The 26,103-nt window shown below is 36.1% G+C and overlaps 1 protein-coding gene across 1 annotated transcript in view; it reads right to left on the bottom strand.

Annotated features, from left to right (window-relative positions):
* Positions 1-9,281: 9,281 nt before the first annotated feature.
* RNF180 (ring finger protein 180) overlaps positions 9,282-26,103 on the bottom strand; it is a 187,700-nt gene continuing 170,878 nt past the window's right edge. Inside the window, exon 7 of the mRNA XM_054512195.2 lies at positions 9,282-10,289. Within this exon, the coding sequence (XP_054368170.1) occupies positions 10,090-10,289 (200 nt within the window). The 3' untranslated portion in view covers positions 9,282-10,089. The remainder of the gene's footprint in view (positions 10,290-26,103) is intronic.

Below are 26,103 nucleotides of genomic sequence, written 5' to 3'. Positions count from 1 at the left end.
AATACCCATCACCAGGCTAACCCATCCCCCCACCCCCCTCCCCTCTAGAACCTTCAGTTTGTTTCTCAGAGTCCACAGACTCTCATGGTTCGTCTCCCCCTCCGATTTCCCCCCCTTCATTTTAACCTTCCTACTATCTTCTTTTAACATATAATATATTATTTGTTTCAGAGGTACAGATCTGTGATTCATCAGTCTTACACAATTCACAGCGCTCACCATAGCACATACCCTCCCCAATTTCTTTTTTTTTTTTTTAAAGATTTTATTTATTTATTAGAGAGAGAGATAGCGAGAGCAGGAACACAAGCAGGGGGAACGGGAGAGGGAGAAGCAGGCTCCCTGTGGAGCAGGGAGCCCGACTGGGGGCTCGATCCCAGGACCCTGGGATCATGACCTGAGCTGAAGGCAGATGCTTAACCACTGAGCCACCCAGGCGCCCCTACCCTCCCCAATTTCTATCACCCAGCCACCCCATCCCTCCCACCCCCCACCACTCCAGCAACCCTCAATTTGTTTCCTGAGATCAAGAATTGCTCATATCAGTGAGATCATATGATACATGTCTTTCTCTGATTGACTTATTTCATTTAGCATAATACCCTCTAGTTCCATCCTGTAGAGTTTTAAGTTGTCCACCTTTGGACGGTACCTGCAAATCACACAGACCCCTTTGTCCAACAGGCCTGAGTCTTTTCCTCAGTCAGCTGGGCTTAGACAGGAAGACATAGTTATGAGCTGAGAGGGTGAAGATAATGTAGCAGGAATAGCGACCATGGACACTTGGGCTACTTCCTCATGCAAGTGACTCGGGCCCTCAGGGTTTCCTCAAGCCTGATTTTATATACTTTCATTTGATGATGAACAGCTGCTGTGCACACCTAACATCATGGCTTGGTAATGGATCAGACAACACCCAGTTGGTAAAGGGTAGCTCAGGTATTATGGCAACTTCATGGCCCACGGTCACATGTTCAGTCTCTAATAAGGCCCAAAAGCTGTCTCTCAAAAGGAGAATAGTTACCCCAGAGGATGGTGGGGCTTTGGTCCAAAATTGTAAGGGCCCGTTCTGTGATCTACCTATGGAAGCTTGCCAAAAGCTTCAAACAGCAGTCCCATCTACTAGCTCTGACCATTCAAATGCCTTTGGAGGTGCTGGATCATATGGCTCAAGTGACACAGCAGTTTGCATGGCAGTGTGGACCTGTTGAAGACCCTTCTCTTACTATAGTACCACTCAATACTGCAAGGGATATCTTGATATGCTACAAACACTGGACCCCTAAAAATTTTACTGAGGAGGGATGCCTCTGCATTGTTTTGTTACTGGTAAAGTCCCTAAATTAGGAATTGGACTTCTTAGACGTAGTGAAAAGAATACAGCCTCAAGAAGTAGGCATGTCTAGGTTTGACTTTTGGCTGTACCACTTGGTAGCTAGGTGACTAAGTCACCTAACTAACCTCTTTTAGCTCAAATTTTCTTGTCTATAAAATGGATGTAGTAACAGAAGTCTTCTAGGGTTGTTGTGAGAAATACGGTACTATATACAAACATAATACTAGATATATAACCCCTTGACAGTGTCTGGTACGCATTTATCATTGAACAGATGTTAGTTCCTCTTTCTGCTCTGCAGAATCACCCATACAAATGGTTGGGTAAAGGGGGACTTTCAGTCTGCAGCTGACTCTGCCATCAGTTAGACCTAGTTGGCTGTAGAGCTTTTTACTGTGTCAACTTGGCTAAGCTGCAACTATGTTGCCCGGAGTCCTTCTGTATATGGTTCCATTGTAGTGGTGTGTACTATGCCTCTTAAGCTAAACTCGGGATACTTCCCCCAGAATTCCTTTCCTATATGGTGTCAGGTACAGTTGGCCAAAAGAGAGATTTTCATGAGATTTGAAAAGCAGAAGCACGACCTGTCATTACACTCTGAAGGTCTTTGAGGTCAGAGGCAATGAGAGGCTGATGGAGAGGGGCCAGCAGGTTGCAGTTTGTGCTTGTCTTCTCCTGATGTGCATTCAGCTGGTCTTGATTGCTGGTTCTCTGACCAGGAGGCCCCCGGCTCACCACCTGTCCTTCAGCCATGGGTTAACAGAAATCACTGCATGGAGTCAGTGCTCTGTGGAGCCCAGCTCCTCTTCGTGGCCCCACTTTCAGGGCTGGATTGGCCGAACTACCCCCCTTTCCTGAAACTTGCCTTTTCCAATGTTTCAGGAAGATTTTTCTCTGATTTTTCACCTCTCCTTTTTAGGCCTTTACTTTCCCAGCTCTTCCCACAATTGTGTAAGTTCTCATTCCTAAATAAGGCCCTTATTCCATAATGCAATGTACATCTTGAATTTTCTTCCCTGACTGGAAGCCTCTGCTGTCCAGCACAGCGGCCAGCCGTTAGGCGCACATGCCTACTGAGCGCTTGACATGGGGCTAGTCTGAATTGAGACATGCCGTGCGGAATAAATACTGGATTTTGAAAACACAGGAAGTATCTCATTATTCTAAAACTAATTTTGTATTAATTCTATGTTAAAATGACAGCATGTTGAATGTAATTAGTTTAAGCACATTATGAAAATGGGTTTCTTTTCACTTTTACATGTGGCTGTTAGAATATTTAAAATTACATATGTAGCTCACATTATACATTTCTCTGAGAGCATGAATCTAAGTCTTTTTATTATATAGAGATGCTTTTTATGTGCTGGTGGCTACAAGGAGGGTTTTTCCTTTCTTTATCCACCACCTTATTACATCTGGGGTAGGTGTTGCTGTTGAATGAAATAGAAGGATAGTCATGCTCTGGTGGTGGTTAGGTAGAGTTGAAAGTTGTGTGAGTGCTTTGTCTCTAATACATTATATAGGTTTATATGAAATTTTGGGATTAATGTGGGAATCCAAATATTACTATAATTGTTTTTTTCTATGATGAAACGTATTCTAATTCCCAAGAAAAATAAACTTAGAAGGAAGATTTAGTGAAAACAACTTGTTCTTAGTTGAAGACTGTTACTATATTAGGAAACCAAACACGTGGAATATGTTGTAAAATATTTAGTGCCTGTAAAATATAAGCTTTGGACTGACTCAAAATATTTAAAAATTGCCCTTATTATTATATCAAGAATTAACAGCCTATGTAAAGAAATATGTTAATTATAGTTGAAAATTAAATAACTAGTCTATAAATCCTTTATTGTCTTTACCATGTATGTATAAAATCTTTTTGAAATAAATCTAGCAAGAGCTGTTTGAGCTTAAGGATAATTTGGTATGATATTCTCAGGTTTATGGCCAGAGACAGAGCTCAGTGATGTACTCTGAGTGAATGTTACGATTTACGGGCTAGATTATTAAGTTTATAGTACTATTATACAAAGTCGTAACTGTAAGGAAAAGGAGGCCCCATTTTCTCTGCATTGGTATGGAATGGCTGCTGCTTCTAAAAGGTACAAGTGCAAAAAATGATTCAGAGCACTATTTGAGGTACTTACTATGTTAGACTATAAGAAATAACACTGTAATTCAAATTTTGTAGGTAGGTATCATCAGTATCATTTTAAATGCTAAGAAAAAAAATGCCAAACATGATATTTATTTTGTCAAACATAAAACTTCCTGGATAACATCAAAAATAGGAAATCCTATTCCTCAACCTTCTGAATAATTTTATAAATACAGCATAAAGCATTTGCTTTAGGTTCTCAGTAAGATGCTTTTTTCGGTGGGGCCATGCGCCAGTAGCCAAGTGCTATGATGCTACTAAATCTTTGGTTCAAACAAAGTGGGACCCATGAAAGAATAGAAGCAACTCTTCATTCTGTTGGCTAGAACACTTGACTTACAATTCAATTTTGCCTAATGGACCACTTAATGACTCAATTTTTTGCTATACTATGGCTGTCAGCTTCAGGGACTGTAAGATTTAGTTGGTGGTAATTAAGAACTCTACTCATGCATGAACAATAATAAGGCATTTGTACCTCATTAATATCTTAAGAAAATAAGACCTTTCCTATGGCCTTTTTGAAAGTAAGATTGTAGAGAAGGGGAAGGAAAAGAGGAACACATTTACTGAGTGCTTGTTTTCACCAGCATTATCTCTAATCCACAATACTATTTTTTCCTTTTCCTTTTTACAAATGAAGAAACAAGAGTAGAGAGGTTAGATAACTAATTTCATTATTAAGTAAATTTTAGTCCTATAACTCAAGATGGTAAGGAATTCTCTTGATTTTTTGCAGTTGTAATGAATAGTAAGAATTTAAGAAGAAATTTCACAGTATATTATATATCTCCAGATGTAGTGTTATTAATGATAAGGATAATCTCACATTTGTTCTCTTCAAATAGACTTTAGAGAAAGATATAAAGAGCAAAGGGTGGGTATTGGGAGAAAATAGGGAAAAGAGGAGAAATAAGTTTTTTCCTTAAAAGGGGGTGGGGAGTTTGATTTGTGGACTTTAAACAAGCTATTTACATACTGCTGCCACCAAGTAATTTCAGAAGTTTATTCAATAGATTCATGTAAAATTATAGCATAACTCATTATAATTCCCATATATTGGATAACTGGCATAGTACAATTCTCAAATGCCAAAACAATGAGAAATTTATCTTTTGGGGACACTTACTGTAATGACAGGATTGCAAAATCCATTTGAGGTTTTTTTAGTTCCTTGTTTTTCTAAGCGTGGCTCACGGGCCCGCAGATCCGTACCACCTGGTAGCTTATCAGCAATGCGGAAACTCAAGCCTACCCCATCCCTTCTGAAAAATATGCGTTTTAACAAGACTTAATGTGGGCACATGAAGGTTTAAGAAGTAGTGCTGAGGTTTACTTTTGATCTAGGTTGATTGTTACACTATATATACTTACCTTCAAATATTGGGATCAGAACAGACATTACCAGTAGCATCATTTAGTCCTGCAGAACCTGTGAATCAGGGCTATATACTTTTTTTTTAAATGACAGGTTAAAATTTTTCTAAAATGAGAAAATTAAATTACATTATAGCTACACTACTATGTTTTAAAAATCTTCTATGGAATTCACAACTAGGTACCTATTAATCTTCTGTTTTAAGGCAAAATGAAAAGTAAAGGATTGTAGCTTACTATTAGTTATATCTCATACCTAAATTAGTATATATCATGGTGTTATTGATTATAGTCACTTAACTACATTTTTCTTTTTCCCTCAACAAATAGTGAGACCTGCTTCCAAAACCTGAACGCCTTTCTGCACCCTTATCCAAATACCTGACATGGATCAATTCTTCTTCATCAGTCTCCTTCCCCTATATTTGAGGGACATCACCAGTGGACCAGAGCACTTTTCTTCTTGGGGCCAACACAGAACCTCAGAATCCTTCTCAATAAAGGTAACCACGACAAACCAATCTAAATTTGCAAACAGAATGGAAGCTCTTATCAAATGTAGTGTTGTGTATTATATAGCGTCCTGCTTTTCACTGGTATAAGCAATGAAAATTGTTATAGACAAAGTGCAAATAGTTCATTCCTGCATTCTTGATTCAGATCATCTCTTACATTCCCAGAGCTCCTTTAGCAGTATTATTACCAAAGAGTCTTCAGTGAATATCCAACTTCATCAATTTTATCAGATGCCACTGACAGTATAGAGTACAGGTCTTGAAATCGGTCAGAAACGAAGATAAATCAATCACTTTTAACTTCGTGTGACTTTGGTCACATCGCATCTCATCCTCATCTATAACATGAGGTTAACATCATCTTATTCAAAGAGTATTGAGATTAAATTAGTTAATATGTTAATGTGATGAGCTAAGTATCTAAGATAGAGCAGTTCCATAAATAAACATTATCCTTTCTCACTTCCCCTTTCCTCTTAAAGGTTTTGCTGGTAGACAAGGTGATACATGTAAAGCAATGAAAATATTAACCTGGTTCTTATAAGAGCAATAACCTCTCTTGCTCTGCTCTCAATAATAAAAATGCAACTTATGCGGCAGTCTGTATACTTACTACATACTCTTTGGGTGAGGCTCTCAGGCTTATAAAAATGTGAAAGAGTAAGAGAAACTGAGGACTGTGTTCTTAACAGCACTTAATTTATTGATAGGTAAGTAAGGAGAAGTAACCATAAACGTGGTGATAACAGTCCACTAACTATCTTGGGAAGTGTTAAAGTAAGAAAAATGATTCTCGGGCGCCTGGGTGGCTCAGTTGGTTAAGTGACTGCCTTCAGCTCAGGTCATGATCCTGGAGTCCCGGGATCGAGTCCCGCATCGGGCTCCCTGCTCAGCAGGGAGTCTGCTTCTCCCTCTGACCCTCTTCCCTCTCGTGCTCTCTGTCTCTCATTCTCTCTCTCAAATAAATAAATAAAATCTTTAAAAAAAAAAAGATTCTCAAAATATATCTATTGCATGAAGTAACCATAAACGTGGTGATAACAGTCCAATAACTATCTTGAGAAGTGTTGAAATAAGAAAAATGATTCTCAAATATATCTATTGCACGGTTTGAGAAATCCTGAACAGGATTGGGAATGGTAAAGTATTTGTTTTTCTGACCCTGTTACAGAAGCATGATTATAAGATAAATAAATGCACATTGCAGTAGACACATACCATGGCCTGAAGATACTTCTTAATGATGTTTCTCATAAGATCTGTGTAAAAACTAAAAATGTATAAAAGTGATTCTTATTATAGGTGTTGTCTTCAATAAAAAAGGAAAACAAAGGCATCCTGGAGAAAGCATACACTGGTAGAACTTACTGAATGCATACATGGAGAATTACTGAAAATCAGAAACTTTTCAAGAAAGTCAAAGTTGAGCGTGTTAAAATCTTCAGAATCTTAGGACCACTGTGCTGTATGATGGTGTCCTCTGCATTCAACTGCAGCATCTATGAAGAGTGAAAGACTGACTGTCATCGAATTTAGTCAGTGTATTCTCTTCTCTAAGGCATTCCTTAACAAATGATCCAGATAAAAACCAAGTTTTTAAAAATCTCTATCTTCATTTTTTTTTTGATCATGCCTTTCCAAGTACCTTGGAAACAAGGTTCCAAAGCAGAAACGAAAGTAATGGTGGCTTTATTGTTATCCTGAGCATATAATAAATACTAGAGTGGCATTAGTAATACAGCAGACTGAGAAATATTAAGTGTTTTTTTTTTCATTCTTGAATTTGGTGATTCTTTGTAGAACAAATTCTGATTCTTTCTATGTTTTGTCTAATTTAGATTCCCCTAGCTTCTACTGAGTATGAAATGAACTGATTTCAGTTTGTGAATTCATTTTTTTACAATCAAATAAGTTACCTGCTGAAAGAATTCAGAAATGTAACTTAACTTTGGGCATTTTTTAAATGCATGTGTGAGAATATTTAAAATTAACCTTCACAGTAATTAAGCTCTGTAGAAATAAAAATTGTTGATAGTGATAGCTTAGAAAATTAAACCTTATTAAATAATATTAATTAGGGCACATACTGTACTCCATTAGTTTTAGAATTTTTCTTTTTTTCCTTTGTTCTTTATTGGAAAATGAGTTTTTACGTGATTGATACTGTGAAAGGACACTAAACGAGAACAACATATAATTTGCTTCCCTCTAAAGATCATTCATGTATTTATAAGTTTTTTAATTTACTTTTCTTTATAAATTTATTAATCATTTATTGAATGGCTACTGCGTGATAGATACCAGAAGAAAATGGTTTCTTTTCATCTCAGGTTTTATCTGGCTTCTAATAAATTGGTAGCTCTAGGAAATGCTGCGCTTCTTAATATTTGGCAGCTTTTAGCTTCATTTGCATACAATTTACATATTTTAAAGTAAAATTAGAAATTTATAATTTTCTAAACTTACTTTTAATTTCAATATGCCAAATGATGTTATTCTCAGACTAAGTTGCTAAGATTCATATAACCCATTTAGAGTGTTCCTCCAGACCATGCTTTCTTTTTTTTAGAGGGTATTTGTTTTATCTATTTAAGGGTATTATCTTTATTTGTATTTAGTTTGTAGATACAGATCTATAATACAGATTGATATTATCACTGAGCTACTACATTCATATTGGGAATCAAATCTGTCTCTGAGAATTCTGTATCTATTATACTACTAGCTTTGCTTCATGTATAATCATAATTGACATTTATTTATTTATTTATTTTACTTACTTACTTTTTAAGTAGGCTCCATGCCCAGCATGGAGCCCAATGCAGGGCTTGAACTCACAGAGATCAAGACCAGAGCTGCGATCAAGAGTTGGACACTTAACTGACTGAGCCACCCAGGTGCCCCTAAAATCAACTTCTAGATTTAGGAATGAATGAAAGCATATTTGCTAGAGAGGATAAGCCAGGAATTGTTTGGGAAATGGCTGCAGTTCATTTTAAAGTTCTTAAAATACTGTCCCCCGTCCATATGTGTTTTCTTAATTTTTCAGTCCTGACACGTATTACCTCCACTTTGAGCAATAAGTTAATTACAAATACCAAATTTTATTTCTGTAAGGTAATACTGAGCTTTGTCAAAAACACTGTTTTGCCAAGATATTAGTCATATGTCACTAGACTACAAGCATTAATTTATTTATCTATTTTGATACAAGAGCAAAAATTGATGTTTCTAAACTGTATTTAGTTTTCTGCTTTCTAGACTTGATCGTGTCTAATGTACACTACTGTTTCCTTTCACAGATATAATTTTAAACACAATAACAGTGTAAGAATAAAAATCTATATTATTCTATCGTATTTCTTAGAACATCACATACCATCAGATAGGTGCTTTTATTCAAAAATACTTACTAGAAATTAGGTCCCAGTTGGACTTTTCCTAGACTGAACTCTTGCGGCCTCATCAGTCACAATTTGTTTGGATGGTGATATTTTTAGTGCCATGACAGTTTCACTTACCTTGTGTAAAAAGACGCTCACTGCATTATCAGATATATGATGACACAGTGTAGGAATGTTGGATTAGTAGTTCATAATCAAAACTTTCCTCATAGGTTACACAAAGACTGCCTTAGGAACTGAGATTTTAGCTTACTTCTTTGTGCTTTCGTTTTCTCAATCCTGAAATTGGGATACTTGTGCTGTTTCCTATTCTGGAATAATTCAGATTTCCTTTTTTTTTAATTAAGGGAAAAACCAATTCCAAGGCTTATAGTACTGTCACAATAAATAAAAAGAAATGCCAGGTTTTCTTTGTTTATATCCATAAGCCTATTTCCAACAATTCCTTATTCCAGATACTAAATTAATAACAAAGAAAAAAATTTAAAAGTCACTCTTTATTGCACATTTACAATATATTTGACAACCTCTGTGTTAAACAAATCACTAAATTGGTTACATTTTGGACATGCATTGCTCTTTTAAACTACCAAAAAATCAGTAAGTATTTTATTTCTTCAGGTGAGTCATCCGGCAATTTGGAAAGTATTTATTAATATATTTCTCTATTGGGGGTCTCAGGCTTTTTGCATTTACTATTCTGTTCTTATAATAATTAAAAATGTTGCACTAATGCTATTATTAGGTCTGTATAAAGAATAGCCAGCTTTTTTACTAGAACAGGAAATAGGTAGAGATAACTGGAAACCAAAATTGAATATACCCTGTTAGATTAGTTCCCAGAAAATATAATTTATCTCTAATGCACATAATTTGCCTAAGAATAAGTGGTGATTGACTAAATATTTTTTCAGCAAAGATACTACCTACCCAGATTATCATTTCACTTTGTATTTTTACTACTTTTCAGTGGAGGGAAAACCTCTTTACAATTAAGTATAAAAGCAGTATTGTAAAATTAGAGCCCATAAATCCTAAACCAGAAGGAATTATGAAATTATGAAATTAATAGTGCATTGTTGCTAAGTGCTAGACAGACTAGCTCCTGAATAAACTGTAGTTCGTTACGTGGAAAACATTAATAAATAAGTCCATTATTCTCATACTTTCTATAAACACCAACAATTTATATAATGCAACATTATAAAAACTTCAAAGCACATTTTAAAAAGATTTAATTGCTATCTACATCATTTGTGATTGTTCAACTGTAGTAAGGTATGAAAATTCCTAAAACGGAAAGAAAAAATAGCAAAGAAAGCAGAAAACAATGAATCCAATAACCCAGTTCACTGAATAAATATAGATGATCACCATATCCATGTCAAACCACCATCCACGGCTATCATCCTCAAAGTGCAGATAATCCATCCTATGTGCACCATGTGGGAATTGCCTTCTTGTAACTGGAGTTGCACGTCTGTGGAAACCTACAAGATGCATGAACACATTATTTTAAAGCTCACAGAATTCAGATACGTGCTCAGAGAGGAAGCTGCATTATGAACACTGGTGCCATGAATAAGAGCGTATCTTGATTTCACAGAGTGATATGTTGTATTCCTGACAGTTTTTTTTTTTTTCAATGATAACCAACTGTCAGAAGTCTCTCTTAGTTATGGTTTTAAGGGCAGGGTCAGTAAAATTAGCAAAAAGTATGGGGTGTGGAGTCAGGAGACTATCCTTGTTCTGTCACCTTCTTGGGCAAGTTATTTGATCTCTTTGGGTCTCTGATTGCTCATCTGTACCATCTAATAAATTAATCACAATTGATCCTCACAAATTTTTAAATTATTTTCACAGGAGAGCTATTTCTAAATTTGAACTTGATTAAGGTTGTATTGTCACAACTGCTCTTTGTAATCTGTGATCACCAACTTAACCTTGCATCTCATACCTCGAGAATTTCATTGGTATTTGAACAAAATTCTATGAGAAAAATAGCTCTTATTTTAGCACTGAATAAACTGGACAAAATGGTACAAAATTGAAATTTAGCTTTAATTTTTATAAATTTTAAAGCACGGGCTTACTTAAGGAGATTGGTACGTAAAAAGCAAATCTCAAAATCTCCAATCTCAACTGTAGCAACAACCTTGAAGAAAACGCACTGCGTATGTGAATGTGGAATGTTAGGGGTAAGTTGAGACGCTACCAGGTACTTCTGCAATGGACATAATTCTATTCCCAGTCTGATAATGATTCAGGCCTCCCTAGTTTTCACATACAGAAATAGTTTGTTCTCTGTTATATTCCATCACATTGTGTTTGAATTGGCTCTAGCTGGTTTTTCATGCTCTTGACTGCTCTTTGCTGGGGATGTCAAGAGAGACATGAGCTCTAAAACGAAAGCACTGCTTAAGAACATAGGAGAAGGAGAAGACCATTCCAAGAACATGGGAATACATAAATAAAATAGAACCTGGAAGTGCCAATTTATATTTCACTACAAGGTGTTTCTTTGTAATAACCCTTCTTCATATGGTCAAAGTCACATCAGTGGTTGAAAGGAAATGAGAAATGCAACCAGTCAGTCATTTTACTGGACTCCAAGTGCCAGAAAATTATAAAACCAACCAACCAACCAACCAGCCATCAAACAAACAAAAATACAAACAGACCAAAAATCCCCTACTGTATCCTTTTGCCACTCAGGGCTCTGAAACTCAACTAGTGTACTACAGAAGACAACTGGACCCGATCAGAAGTGTTTGGTAAAGGGACTAATTATACCTGGCATTAATGCAGTCAATTAGTATTTAATAATGGTAGGTGTGAGTTTGTTGATGTGTGAGAGTGTGTACTCGTCAGTGCTTACATTGTGGTACCAGAAAAACCACTGGCCTCCGCTAAAGGAAACATCATCTGTATGGATAAAGGGACCATCTAGTGGAAACACCACCATAGGATCCTCCCCAGGCAGTTGGTGGCTCTTTGATCTCAGTTTTTAGCTGAGGTTGTTTGAGAGCCGCTTTACAGCACAAGGAAACACATGTGCAGGGGGGACTCTACAAAGGGTGCAACAGACCTTTCCTGGGGTGGAGTCCTAAATGCAGAGCATTTCAGGAAACCATAAAACCGCCAAGACAGTCCAAGGGCTGAGTCCTGATTTTAGCTGATCAGGCCAAATGGCCGTTTGCATTGCTCTGTATTTATTTTGTGGATTTTTTGGGCCCTATAGTGAAGGTAGTCACCAGTCGGTGCCTGAGGGTGAAGATCACCAAGACCGGAAGCAGCCTACAGGTCCCAAGCGGATATCTTGTAGACATTAGGATCCTGGTTCCCAATTCTCAGGCCAGGGTGATCAGAGGGTGATAGGATCATTTTGTGGGACCCCAGTGGTTGTACAGTTGGTGAGGATATCCTTGCAGATCAAAGCCCCTGGCGCCTCACCCTCAAATGCTACTACCAGCAACCCGCTAGCCACAGTTGCACCAGCTTCCACGTGGACACCTTCTCTGACAGGTTATTTTCCAGAGTGGTGGCTACTGTTTGTACAGGCCACCCACTGACGGGACAGACTCCTCTGGGGTGGCTGGTGTTGGACTCCAATGTGGCTGCAGCCCCCCTCTTAGCTCTATGTGACATGTGCACAAGTGTCACCCCCAGGCGTACAAAGGCCTTCCAAACACTCTGACACAGGCTTCCTCCCGTCTTATTAAGGGAGCCATTCTTCCATATGGCTTCCCTAGACAAAGCTAACGTCCCATCTGTCCTGAGACCGAGCTGGCTAGTCATGTTCCAGACATTATAACCCTCTATTTTCAGGCAGTGAAGTAGACCCTTCCACTCTGTCTACAGAAGCTATTGGTAGATCTACATATAAAGCAATCTAGAAGGAGGAGGAGTACGGCAGGAGAGATGTGGAGGGAATTTAGGAATAGATTTATGTATCTACAGAGAGATATACATGATAGAACCTAGGGAGGCAAATGCAGATAGAGATGGAGATACAGATGTATTTGTGTATATACATCTAACTGCAAATATGAGAATTCTTTTCTTATTTGCAAACTCTGAACACGTATGTGTTGGAAAAATGGGCCTTAAATGAGGAAATCCAAACTCTCTCATCTCCCAGGGTATAATGTTAATATTTTGAGGCAGAATAAAAAAACAAGGAAATAAACTGCTGGCGCCCAGCTTAAAAAAAAGTGATAGTTCTTATATGACTAAATGAATATATTTCTGAGAAATATTACATCTCCTTGTGAAATACTGTCCTTTTTCTTTGTACTATGTGCATGCTAACTATTTAGAGCTTGAGTATAAGCTTGCCCAATGGCAACCTCTTTTTGTTGGCTGACCAATATGTAGTTGCAAAGTCTTCTTAAAAAAATCCAATTTTCAAAGGACCGATAATCTGATCGTAATCTTTGGTTTTTACTTACTAATGCCTACTTTAAGTATTTCTGTGCTTATTAGTGTTAGGGAGTGGGGACAATAAATAAACTATGGAAAAGCTATAATTTTGGTAGCTGCTAGTAACTCTGGTGGTAAAGGTTCTGTGAGGCTCAAGCTTGAACCAGATTCTGGCTCATCTGTTTTAACAATGGAAGAACATTAATACTGTGCTCTAGATCTGGCTGCTTATTTTGATGGCAAGGTTACACTCACTTGGGTAGTATCATTATTTAAAGTCAAACTTCTTTGATCAAGGACAATTCTAGATTACTGTTTATATGTTTAATATTTTAAAATAAAAATTGTACACATTTAAGTTGCATGAACATCTTAATTTTTGTAATCAATGAACATGCAATAGCTTTCCATTTAGTTGTGCCTTCTCCAATTACTTTCATCAATATTTTATAATTTTCAGTAAATTATACTTACTTGTATTATGTAGATTTAAAACATGAAATTAAAAAGGATGAGATAACAGGGAAATGTTGTTTTAGAATAAATTAGAGGGCCATCTTTCAAATAGGTTTTTAATAATTCATAATTTTTTGGCTAACTTCCTATCACATTTTATTTTTTAATTATTAATTTTTATAGCTTATAAAACATTTACAATAGGATGACGTTTCTTCCCCTCTACTTTTTTTGTTTGCTTTACTATTATCTCTAATGTGATTCCTTTATAGAATTATTAAGTCTCTTGTGTACTTTGCCCTGGTATTTATCTAAAACTAGATAATATAATGTAAAATCCATTTAACTGCGCATATGCAAACTTCAACATATTGTAACACACAGAAAACACACTAATCAAGTCAGCCCGTCTGTGTTATTAGACTTCCAGTTTTCTTTAGCCAACATTACATACCATCATAACATGTAAGGATGCTACTGTTAGTCTTCACTCAATATTTTTAAGCTTAACTTTTCTTCTGTTTAGATAAATAGAATATATATTTTTATGTTCTCTTTCCACATTCCAGTGGATTGCTTTGTACCCAACTTGGGGGGTATTCTTTTTTGGAGAGCATATTAAGGAGATTTCAATCCCAACAGTTTTTAAGACTATCTAACCACCATTCTCTAAACTATAGTCATTATCTTAAGAGAAAAAGGGGTCTTTCTGTTGGTGTAGAAGAGAGGAGAAGTGGGAAGAGTTTTTCTCACATTCAGAAATTAACCTAACACATAAACACAAATATTCCCAAAGTAGTTGATATTCCTTTTCAAAATCTTCACAAATAGAGGATGGAGAACAGGTAGCACTGTTATTGGAAATTATTATTATATACTAAAGTGATTTTTCTGACCTAAAGGATTATTTATAAACCTTAGATGTTTCAGATTCAAGTTTCAGTTGCTTGGGTCAAAGGAATGATGGTATTAACGGAATAGCCCTAGAAAAAAGTAGGGCTAAGAGAAGACATGGCACAAAAGATGAAGCATTATGAGTAGGGAGATCCTATGTGGTTTCCCCAGGACAGTCTGAATTTGCCTTTGTTGTCCTGGTATAACCACTAATAGAGCCCCTTTCATTCTAAAAGTGTTCTCATTAATGCTAATTTTCAGCTTTGAACACCAGAAAGTGATGTGACCCAGGATGGTTCAGGCAATAAGTTTTTATAGGTAAGATGCATAAGGATCATTGCTTAATATTTTTTTCTTTTTTGAAAAAGAGAAAGGGAGAGAGGGAGGTGGAAGGGAGGGTCAGAGAAAGAGAGAGAATCTTAAGCAGGATCCATGCCCAGAGGGGAGCCTGGTGAGGGGCTCCATCTCATGACCCTGTGATCATGACCTGAGCTGAAATCAAGACTGAGCTGCTTAACCCACTGAGCCACCCCGGCACCCCTTAAATTTTTTTTAAGTGGGGAGTTGGTGAGTGGGTTTCTGTAACAATTTTGGGATTTCCAAAGCTATAAATTGGATGGGATGATTGCAATTTCTCAACCCAAAATCTGATGAAAGGAAAATCACCTCATAGATGTTGTTACTTGGTAAGTATTAGATTATGACATAAGAAAAATTGCCAGAATACTAACTAGTGATTAATTCCAGTAATCAGTAACTGAGTCTACTGTAAAATGATCAAAATAAAAGGACCTAATTCATTGGGCTATCATGAGGATTAGATGAGTTAACACATATAAAGCTCACACCTGGCCCATTATAAGGGTTCAATGAATGTTAGATTTTTCTTATTACATTATTATTGTTATTATTATTATGAGGAGGAGGTTACCTTTTCTTGCCAGAGCCTGTCCTTCATATTATGTCTATATTAATGGTTTCTAATTGTTTCAAGTATGAGTTGATTTCTTCAAGGCAGTGGCTAACTTTAAGTAGACTGTCAGGGTATGAGACACTGAGACTATGAGATCTATTCAACAGTATAAAGAGTATATTTACTATCTGTTAGTGGCTGAGGATTCAAAGATATTTTTTTAATATTTATTTATTTATTTACTTATTTCTGTTATGTTAGTCACCATACATTACATCATTAGTTTTTGACGTAGTGTTCCATGATTCATTGTTTGCGTATAACACCCAGTGCTCCATGCAGTACGTGCCCTCTTTGGATTCAAAGATATTTTAAGACACAGTTCCTGTTTTAAGAAACTATGAGTCTGGAACAGTGTTTCTCAATCTTTTTTAAAAAAGCACCCCCATAAGGGGGCAAATAAATTTAAGTTTATGTATTCTAATCAATAAATTAACTTAAACCTATTTTCTTCCTAATGAGAGAAAATAAATAGGAAAGAGTAAGATTTTGTCAGGTACAGTTTAAGCTTTTGAGGGACATAAACCAATGTATTGTCTAGGATTTTTTGGTGGGCCCCCCCCCCAACCAATCTTTGCCCCCATTAAAATACATGGCCTAGGAGACAGTATGTCTAAAACCATCATAATAGTGAATGTATATATTGTAATATAGGCAACTACTTTATTCCAAGAGAATTTGGATTGGAATTAATGGAGTGAAAGCTTCTCACCAGGAATTCACTTTTACATGGACTTACACCACAACCTATTACTGGTGATAAACTAATAATAATTAGTCTGGTATTCAGACATGCTTTAAAGAGTATCTAATAATATTAAGTACCTTCAAACTATACTATTTTAAAGTAAAGAACATAGTAAAGACATAAACTTCATACTTCCCCCCCCCAATATATTATAGTAGGGGGAAAAAAAAGCACAGTGCAGGGAAAATCATTCTCATCAAGAGATCAGAAAATTTGGATTCTTGTGCCAATATTAAACATAACCATTTGGTCAAGTCAAAATAGTTTCTTTGTATCTTGCAAGATGTTCATATGGTTTTCTTCTTTAATCTGTTAATGTGATGAATTCACACAGATTTTTTAAAATGTTGAATAATTAAAATCTATTAAAGTGATGAATTAAAGTGATAGATTTTCCAATGTTTTATCCTTCCTTCATACTTAGGATAAATTCTATGTGTTTATGATACTCATTTTCATACATTGATAATTCAGCTTTATATATTTTATATGGAATTTTTATTCCTATGTTTGTAAGGAAGATTGGTGTATACTTTTCTGTTTTTGGTTTATCATGATTTTATTGGCTTTATAAAGTACTTTGGCAAATAGGTGGCAATTCTGCATGGGTATCTGTATGTCTGCATATTTTGCACACAGAAGTAATGACTGCTTCTATTCTGTACTATTTTTTTTAAAAGATTTTATTTATTTATTTGACAGACAGGGACAAAGCAAGAGAGGGAACACAAGCAGGGGGAGTGGGAGAGGGAGAAGCAGACTCATCGCTGAGCAGGGAGCCCGATGCAGGGCTCGGTCCCAGGACCCTGGGATCATGACCTGAGCTGAAGGCAGACGCTTAATGATTGAGCCACCCAGGCACCCCTCTGTACTATTTTTTGAAAGCTTTTCCTATAGCATACAGTCTTGGCAGGCAGGTTCCCTCTCTGGAAAGGTTTGACTGTAACCTTAGAACATAGTATATTTAATGGTGTTATAAAAGAATTGAATTTGGGGGCACCTGGGTGGCTCAGATGGTTAAGTATCCGACTCTTGATTTAGGCTCCGGTTGTGATCTCAGTGTCGTGAGACTGGCTTAAGATTTTCTCTCTCCCTCTGCCCCTCACCCCCCACTTGTGCTCTCTCTCTAAAAAATAATAAAATAAAATAAAAGAACTGAATTGAATTTTATAGGCTCAGAGCTCTCCAAGTAACACATCCCAGTGTGTGTGTAGGTATCACCTGGCCCTATCTGTAATGTCCTATGAGAAAGAGGGCTCAGGTATCCATCACCAATTCTGCTGTTTCGGCTATTGCTGTGAGTAATAGGCCATCCTTTGTTTCTGACCCAGGAATCTTACACTTTTTGCAAACATCCATGAAAGTGGAAGACTAATTTGTTAGCTTGCAAATAGGGTAAATCTCAGACCCGTAAGAGTTCTCAACCTTGACACTCTTGTGTCCTTTTTACTCTCTGAAACAATGTGCATGAAATTAAAATCCTTGATGGTTTGGTAAAGCTAGCCTGTAAAACCATTTGGGCCTGTTGTCTTTTCAGGTTTGGGGGTAAATTTTTAAATACCAATTCTTTACAAGTTGCATCAGTTTCTTTATTAATTGCTGGTCTATTAATATTTTCTAGGTTTTTCTTAAGTTGGTTTTGGAATTTTTATATATTATCCATTCTATCCAAGTTTTCAAACATAGTGGACTAAAATTTGCATAATCGTGATACATTTAGGGCTCTGCACAAATAATCTGGTCTCCTTCTGAGTACATGGTTTATTTTGCACTTCCCTGCCCCTGAGAAAGTTAGACATGGCCGTGAGACTTGACCAATGAAAATGATTGTTCAAACAAAATACTGTGCATTGCTTCTGGGTATAGCATTTATCAGTTTGAGAGGCTGCAGCAGTCTTTTTACCTCCGCCCCAGCAACTACCAATATACCAGACAGAGACTGCTCAGTCAGCTTTGGTCAGAAAACTTAAGATGATGTGGAGCAGAGGACTCAGGAGGTAAGGGAAAATTATTTCAACATCACTATGAATTCTGATTGAGAATCACAAGATAACCTACAAAGCTATTCAAGAAAAGGATGATAATCCCCAAAGTTGAATCTTTTTTTTTTTTTTCTGTTTTTTTTTCCTTCACGTGGGAAAGTGCTCTTGGAGAAATTTCATTGTGTGAAATTGAAGAGAAAGGACTATGAAAGAAATCTCCAAGTCAGTTAGTTTGAGAAAAAATGTAAAGAAGAACCAGCATTCTAGAATCTCAAACAGGTACTTCTGCCATTTTATAAATTCTGTTTTATAAAAACAATTTTACCTCTGAAGGATTTTTCTCATATCCTCGAAGATAAAGGCCATCACTCCCTGCCCCCCCCATATGGTTCAAATTTATATTCACCATCAAAGACCATAAAGTAGGTTCCATTATTTTGAAGAAAAGATTGTGAACAATTATCTCATATATTTTTTTCAATTTTAGCAACTTTCACAGTGCTTATACTGGGTACTAAATGTATTTGTTTAATGGATGGATGAGTGAGTACCTGTATATAAGGAAAAACATCAGAAAATAGAATGAATTAGCCTATTTTTTCAGAATGTCTCAAATCAGGCCTCTCAAATATATTTTTAGGAGGGATGGAATATTATTCTGAATGTATTTGAGATGCATTTTGTAGTTCTTAAGAAAAAATATTCTTTAGAGGTTAGTTCAGAGAGCTTTGAAATTACTATTAAAAGGGAAAGAATCATTTGTCATATGCCAAGCATTGGGTAAACCCTCAGATATATCACTGAGCAAGACGGACACACTGCACGCTCAGAGCTTAAAATCTAGTGGAATGAAAAATGATGACAGAATACTATTGATTGATTCTTATTTTACAGTCATTGCAATAAGCATCAAATTCGTCAATACTTTATAAATAAGGGAATTAATTAAGGCTTATGGAGGTAAAGTAACTTGTATTAAGATTTGAACCTAGTTCTTTTTCTCTCATCTGGGGACTATTTGATTCCCAATTCTGCTAGTTAACAACTATGTGATCCTGAGCAAGTTACTACACCTTTCTTACTGAGTTTCTGGAGATAATAAATGAGGACAGTAAGATATTTTCCAGCCTTACCCATCCTACATCTTACATGTAGTTAGATGCTTTAAAAAAAAAAAAAAGGATGTATGTGATATCCTTCATGTGTGATGGGACAGACAAAAGGCTGAAGCACCGTATTTTAATGCTGTCTTTTTCATATTACATAAGACTTTTATAGTGCCAAGTTGATTGATCTAAGTAGGCCTTAGCAGAGGTGGAGTGATATTTTTATAGTCAAAAGTAGGTATAGAGTTACTCTGTTAATATACTTGAAAAGCTAATACAAAATGGATTTTAAATGTCATCTTTATCTCCTGTATTTTTAGGATACCAGAGTCAAATGTATAAATCCTGCAAAATTAATTTTTTCTAATGAATATGTTAAAGTATGTGTGGATTACTTATAATTCTGTAACACCTGTTTAATTTTCAATATACAGTGGACCCATGAACAACATGGATTTGAGCTGTGCAGGGTCACTTACAGGTGGATTTTTTTTTTTTTTTTAAGATTTATTTACTTTAGAGAGAGAAAGAGTGAGAGCAGGGGGAAGGGCAGAGGGAGGGAAAGAATCTCAAGCAGACTCCCCACTGAGCACAGAGCCCCACGCAGGGGATCGATCTCACGACCCTGAGATCATGACCTGAGCTGAAATCAAAAGTTGGGTGCTTAAACAACTGAGCCACCCCAGTGCCCCACAACTGGATTTTTTTCAAAAAAAATATATACAGTAATGTAAATATATTTTCTTTTCCTTATGATTTTCTTAACATTTTCTCTTGCTTACTTTATAGTAAGAATACAGTATATAATACATATACAAATAGACTATATCTTATCAGCAAGGCTTCTGGTCAACAGTTGATTAGTAGTTGTCATGGAGGAGTCAAAATTTAAGTGCAGATTTTCAACTATGGGGTGTGTTGGCAACCTTAACATCTGTGTTGTTCAAGGGTCAACTGCAGTTTATAAAGTTATCAGGAAAAATCATAAAAACTTCTAATGTTTTGTTTCTGTTAACCAGGTACAAAAATGAATACCATGGTTTCTTTTTTTAAAAAAATATATTTTTAAAGATTTTATTTATTTGACAGAGAGAGGCACAGCGAGAGAGGGAACACAAGCAGGGGGAGTGGGAGAGGGAGAAGCGGGCCCCCTGCCGAGCAGGGAGCCTGATGCAGGGCTAGATCCCAGGATGCTGGGATCATAACCTGAGCTGAAGGCAGACGCTTAACGACTGAGCCACCCAGGTGCCCCTAAAAATATTTTTTTATTGTGGCAAAAAATATATAACATAAAATCTGCCATTTAACCATTTTTTAGTATACAACTCAATAGCATTAATTACATTTACAAAGTTGTGCAACCATTATCACAAAGACAAACTTTGTAGCCATTAAGGAATAATTTCCCAATTCCCCATTCTCCTCAGTCTCTGATAACCTCTCATCTACTTTCTGTCTCAATGAATTTGTCTATTCTAGGTATGTCAATGAGTCAGATCATAAAATATTCATCCTTTGGGGTCTGGTTATTTCACTCAGTGTAATGTTTTCAAGGTTCACTGATACTGTAAGCAGGTATCATAAATTCATTTCTTTTCATGGCTAAATAATATTCCATTGTATGTATATACCACATTTTGTTTATTCATTAATTTGTTTATGGCTACTTGGATTGCTTCCATTTTTGGCTATGATGAATAATGCTGCAGTAAACACTGGGATACAAGTATCTCTTCAAGTCCCTATTTTCAGTTCTTGTAGGTATCTATCCAGGAGTAGATCTGTTAAATCATGGTAATTCTATATTTAGCTTTTTGAGGAAACTCCAAAGTATTTTTGCAGTGGGATGCATCATTTTACATTGCTACCAGCAATCTTTGAGGATTCCTATTTCTCCACAATCTTGTAAACACTTGTTTTCTATTAATTTTTCATTAGAGCTGGTCTAGTAGGTGTGATCTCGTTGTGGTTTTCATTTGCATTCATTCCCTTAATGACTAATGATGTTGAGCTTCTTTTAATATACTTATCGGTTGTTTGTGTATCTTTGGAGAAATGTCTATTGAAGTCTGCTGCCCATTTTTTTAATTGGGTTGTTGTCTTGAGTTCTTTATATATTCTGGGTATTAAGCCCTTATGAAGTATGATTTGTAAATATTTTCTATTAAGTAGGCTGCATTTAATGAAGGTTTTTTTTTTTTTTTTTTAGTAGTCATGCTTTTGGTGTCATGCCTAAGAATCCAGTAGTCACGAAGATTTACCCCTATATTTTCTTTTTAAGAGTTCTATGGTTTTCTGTCAGAATGGCTAAAATGAACAACACAAGAAACAACAGGTGTTGGTGAGAATGCAGAGAAAGGGGAACCCTCTTGCACTGTTGGTGGGAATGCAAACTGGGGCAGCCACTCTGGAGAACAGTATGGAAGTTCCTCAAAAAGTTAAAAGTAGAACTACCCTGTGATCCAGCAATTGCACTACTAGGTATTTACCCAAAGGATACAAAAATACTGATTTGAAGGAGCACATGCAACCCATTGTTTATAGGAGCAACGTCCACAATAGCCAAACTATAGAAGATGAATGGATAAAGAAGATGTGGTGTATATATACAATGGAATTTTACTCAGCCATCAAAAAGAATGAAATCTTGCCATTTGCAATGATGTGGATGGGGCCAGAGTGTATTATGCTAAATGAAATAAGTCAGTCAGAGAAAGACAAATACCATATGATCTCACCCATATATGGAATTTAAGAAACAAAACAGATGAGCATATGGGAAGGGGGAAAACAAAGGAGAGAGGGAAACCATAAGAGACTCTTAAAGATAAAGAACAAACTGAGGATTGATGGAGGGAGATGGGTGATAGGTATTAAAGAGGGCACTTGTGATGAGCACTGGATGTTGTACGTTAAGTAAGGAATCACTGAATTCTATTCCTGAAACCAACATTGCACTCTATGTTAAGTAGAGTGATTTAAAGTCAGTACAATTTAAATTAAGAACAATGAACTAGTAACCTTATTATTTTTGTTCTGTGTGAACTCTTAGGATATACCACATAAGCAATGTAGAATAAAATGACTTAGAAGCATAATACATGTTTCTAGAAACTCAAAGTTTCTAGTCGTTTAATCAGTCTCTTTAAATTCTGTTTGCTATACTTTGAAAAATTATCCTTATAGTCTTTCATTTTCCCGGATCAGAAAAAGTAACAAAAGAAAAAGCAGTCTCTGTGTCATATATTACTGTATTCGGGAAATTTAAATGTAATAATGAAAAAAAAATAGTGGGATAGAAATTAAATGTTTTTAGATTATATTACCAGATTCTACTATAAAACCTATATATATAACCTTGCATTATACCTAGTGTAGCTATAAAATATTTCAGCTATTTCACTACCAGTGCAGTTGTGAAGTTTTTTCTGTTTTAAGTACCTCAAGCTTCTTTGGTTAATTGTAACACAAGCCTAATACTGGTAAGGTAAAAATTTAAAGTTTTAATCTGTTCGGGCATTTGAAAGTTTTCAATGGTAAATTATAAATCTGGAAACATGAAAATGTTTTCATATTATCCTATCAATTTTAATGAGCTAATACTCTAATAGCTGTTAAAATTTGTAGGTATACATCTCATTTGATATTCATCTATTTTAAGCCATAAAAAGCAAGTCCTTCTACTTCATGTGCACTGCAAAAATTAAAGACGCAGCTACAGCTATGGTATAGTAAATCATAGCAGTCTTTCTGCCAGTTGGCAAGAAGGATCTGGAACTTCTAAGAATATCTTCAGATTATTAGCATACTCTTCATGTCCCCAAAGGAATTTCTTTTTGGAATTTGTTTTATCTTTTGAGATTACCTTGATAGCCAATTCAATCCAGTTAATATATTTACAGATGAAGACACAAATACTTAGTGCCTTGGATACAATACCACTTTATGGTCTCTCCAAATGTCCTGGAATTTTCCTCAGAGAAGTGTTCTTAACATATTGGCTAAACTCTAGTTTGTGCAATTACTCGCAGATTTCTTAAATTTTCACTGTAGTCTCAGTTAAGTTTGTATTTGCTATCCAAAACAAATGGACAACTGCCATGCACTATTAAACTATCACTACACTATGCCAGAGTTAATTTCATTTCAGTGTAAAACAAACACCATCTCCTTTATTTATAGCATTGCATTCCATCTAATTAATCTACTCTTCATAATATTATGAATATGTTACTGCCTGGAAGTCAGAGAATTAAACAAAAGGATCTTTTCAGGTATCTTTCCATTCTGAGTCCACAATTCTGTACTGCTGGAGAGCCACAAGTCCTCACAGCTTCGAGAGCAATGTACCTCACCTTTGGTACTTCGGCTGCACGTTGGAATCTCTGGAGGAACTTTAAATACTGATTTTTGGCATCCATCTCCAGAGATTCTGATTTAATTGGTCTGGGATATGGCTAGGGCACCAGGATTCATTCAAGGTCACAGTGTGAAATAACAGAAATTAATGCCCAGAAACTGTTTTGCTTCAAAGAAACCAAAACCAAAACCTTAGCTCTTCTCTTCCTTCATACAAAAAAAAAAAAATTATTTTTCATCTGTTAAAGTCAGTTGAGGACCTGGAAATTTTCCGAGATGAGAAGTTCTGTTTCATAATAATGGTCTTATTTTGTATTTGCTCTATTTTAGGAAGCCTAATTCCTGAAATTCTGGATTAAGATTATGAATGCTGATGACTATCTCTCCTGGAAGTTCTTTATCTTTTTATTAGTGTGATCAAGCTAACTGCTCACCTGACTGGACTGAAATGTGTATGAGTAGTTTACATTTTACCTGCTCTAAGGGACGTGGGATGCAAACCAAATTCCCTAGAAGCTGGTTATGTCATTTTGAAAAAGACATTTTTTACTATGCAAATTTAATAATACTCTGCAAAAAGAAAAAACAAAAATTCCTTCCATAACTTCAGAATTTTAGTCTAAAATAAAATTTTTAAGATTTACATCCACTTAAAATAACATAAACAATGGAGGGCTTTTGGGCAGTAAATAAGAGTAATGTTACATAGTTATATGAGGAAACGCAAACTTTATAATTTGTTCTATTTTGCATTTGTCATGACAGGTGGTATGAGTGTTTTTGGTTGGGATGTGCCCCTATTTTAAAGAGAAGTTCTAGTTTTCAAATCATTTATATCTGAGCACTGAGCGTCATTTCATTAAGAAATTGTTGAGACTACAGATTCCATCTCTTCAATCTGCCTATAATTAATACATTTTAAATTTTATTTAATGAGCACTTCCTTGTTACTTCATTTTTCTCATATAAATATTGAGGTTATTATGGTGCTTTCTAATAAAGTTATGTATGGAGGCATAAGCATATAATTATATAAGAGGCATGAAACACTCTTGTGGATAGTTATCTTTCTCATTGGAAAGATTGTCCTAAGGATCAAGCAGCCACAACTCTAAGTATAAGCCCTATTTATCGTGAAAAGAAACAAGATATGCAGTGACTACATACATTCATTTTTATGCTGTGCACTGCAGAACTCCAGAGAGCACCTTTCAAAAACACAACCATATAAAAGGTCCTTCCTGGGGTTTTGCAATGTGGCATTCCTGACTTCAAAGCTCTGACTGCTTTTAGAAAAGTCTAGGAGGTAAACTCTTGTAGGTAATTCTCTATGATGAGGTAGGCTAAAAGCCCCTTAGGAGGCTATAAGCTGAGGAAGAATAAGCTATACTGTGTAAATTATATTATCTAGATTCTGGTGAATGGATCACTAGCCAAATGAGATATAAAACATTGCTTAATGAAGCAACAGGTAATTTCATAAATCTGGGGCGGTAGTAAATTGATTTAAAGAGTAATGGGCTTCTTGGAGCACCTGGGTGGCTCAGTCGGTTAAGCACCTGCCTTCGGCTCAGGATGATCCTGGGATCTTGCGATCCTGGGATCCAGCCCCATGTCAGACTCCTGGGGAACCTGCTTCTCTCTCTCCCTCTGCCTGCTGCTCCCCCTGCTTGTGTTCTCTCTCTCTTTCTCTCTGTCAAATAAATAAATAAATATTAAAAAAAGTCTTTTTTTTTTAATATTTATTAAAGAGACAATGTCTTGTCTTCAACTTGGGATCTGTATACAGAGTGAGAGGCAGAACTAAGGCTACAGACTGAACTCTCAATTCACTTCATCAGCCCAGTTGCATGGATGAAGTAGAACTCAGAGAAGTATAGCAGATTTGTATCATTCAACCTACAAAAGGTAGAAAGCATGAGAATAGTGGACTGGCTAAAAAAGGCCCTCCTTGGTTTCAGAGATAGAATGCAAGGGCACCCATTAAGTAGAAGTGGGAGGAAAAAAAGCCATGCCAATCCAAGGCAATGGCTGTGAACACGGAGACCTGAGCCACTAATATCACAGGCTCAGTGATTGTTAATTCCCAGTGTCCTTTTTGTTGTTTTTAATAGCTTCTCTTTTCTATTGCTATTGTCCACTCTTTTATCTATGTTGCCCATCTTTTTCTCTTTTCATTAGCATTTGTTTAAATAGTTATTTTAACATCCTAGTCTGATTACACCAACATCTAGATCACTGGGGATCTATTCCTATTTTCTGCTTCCTCTCTTGATTATTGGTCACATTTTCCTTATCTTCGCTTGTCTCATAATTCTTTATTGTGTGAATGATTCATGCAGATTGAAGTAGACATTATTTCCT

Source organism: Mirounga angustirostris, unplaced genomic scaffold (assembly GCF_029215605.1).
Source record: "Mirounga angustirostris isolate CCGP_5_RB_7025 unplaced genomic scaffold, mMirAng1.0.hap1 SCAF_7, whole genome shotgun sequence".
NCBI lineage: Eukaryota > Metazoa > Chordata > Mammalia > Carnivora > Phocidae > Mirounga > Mirounga angustirostris.
The sequence above is the reverse complement of the archived record's forward strand: the minus strand, read 5'-3'. Positions and strand labels throughout refer to the sequence as shown.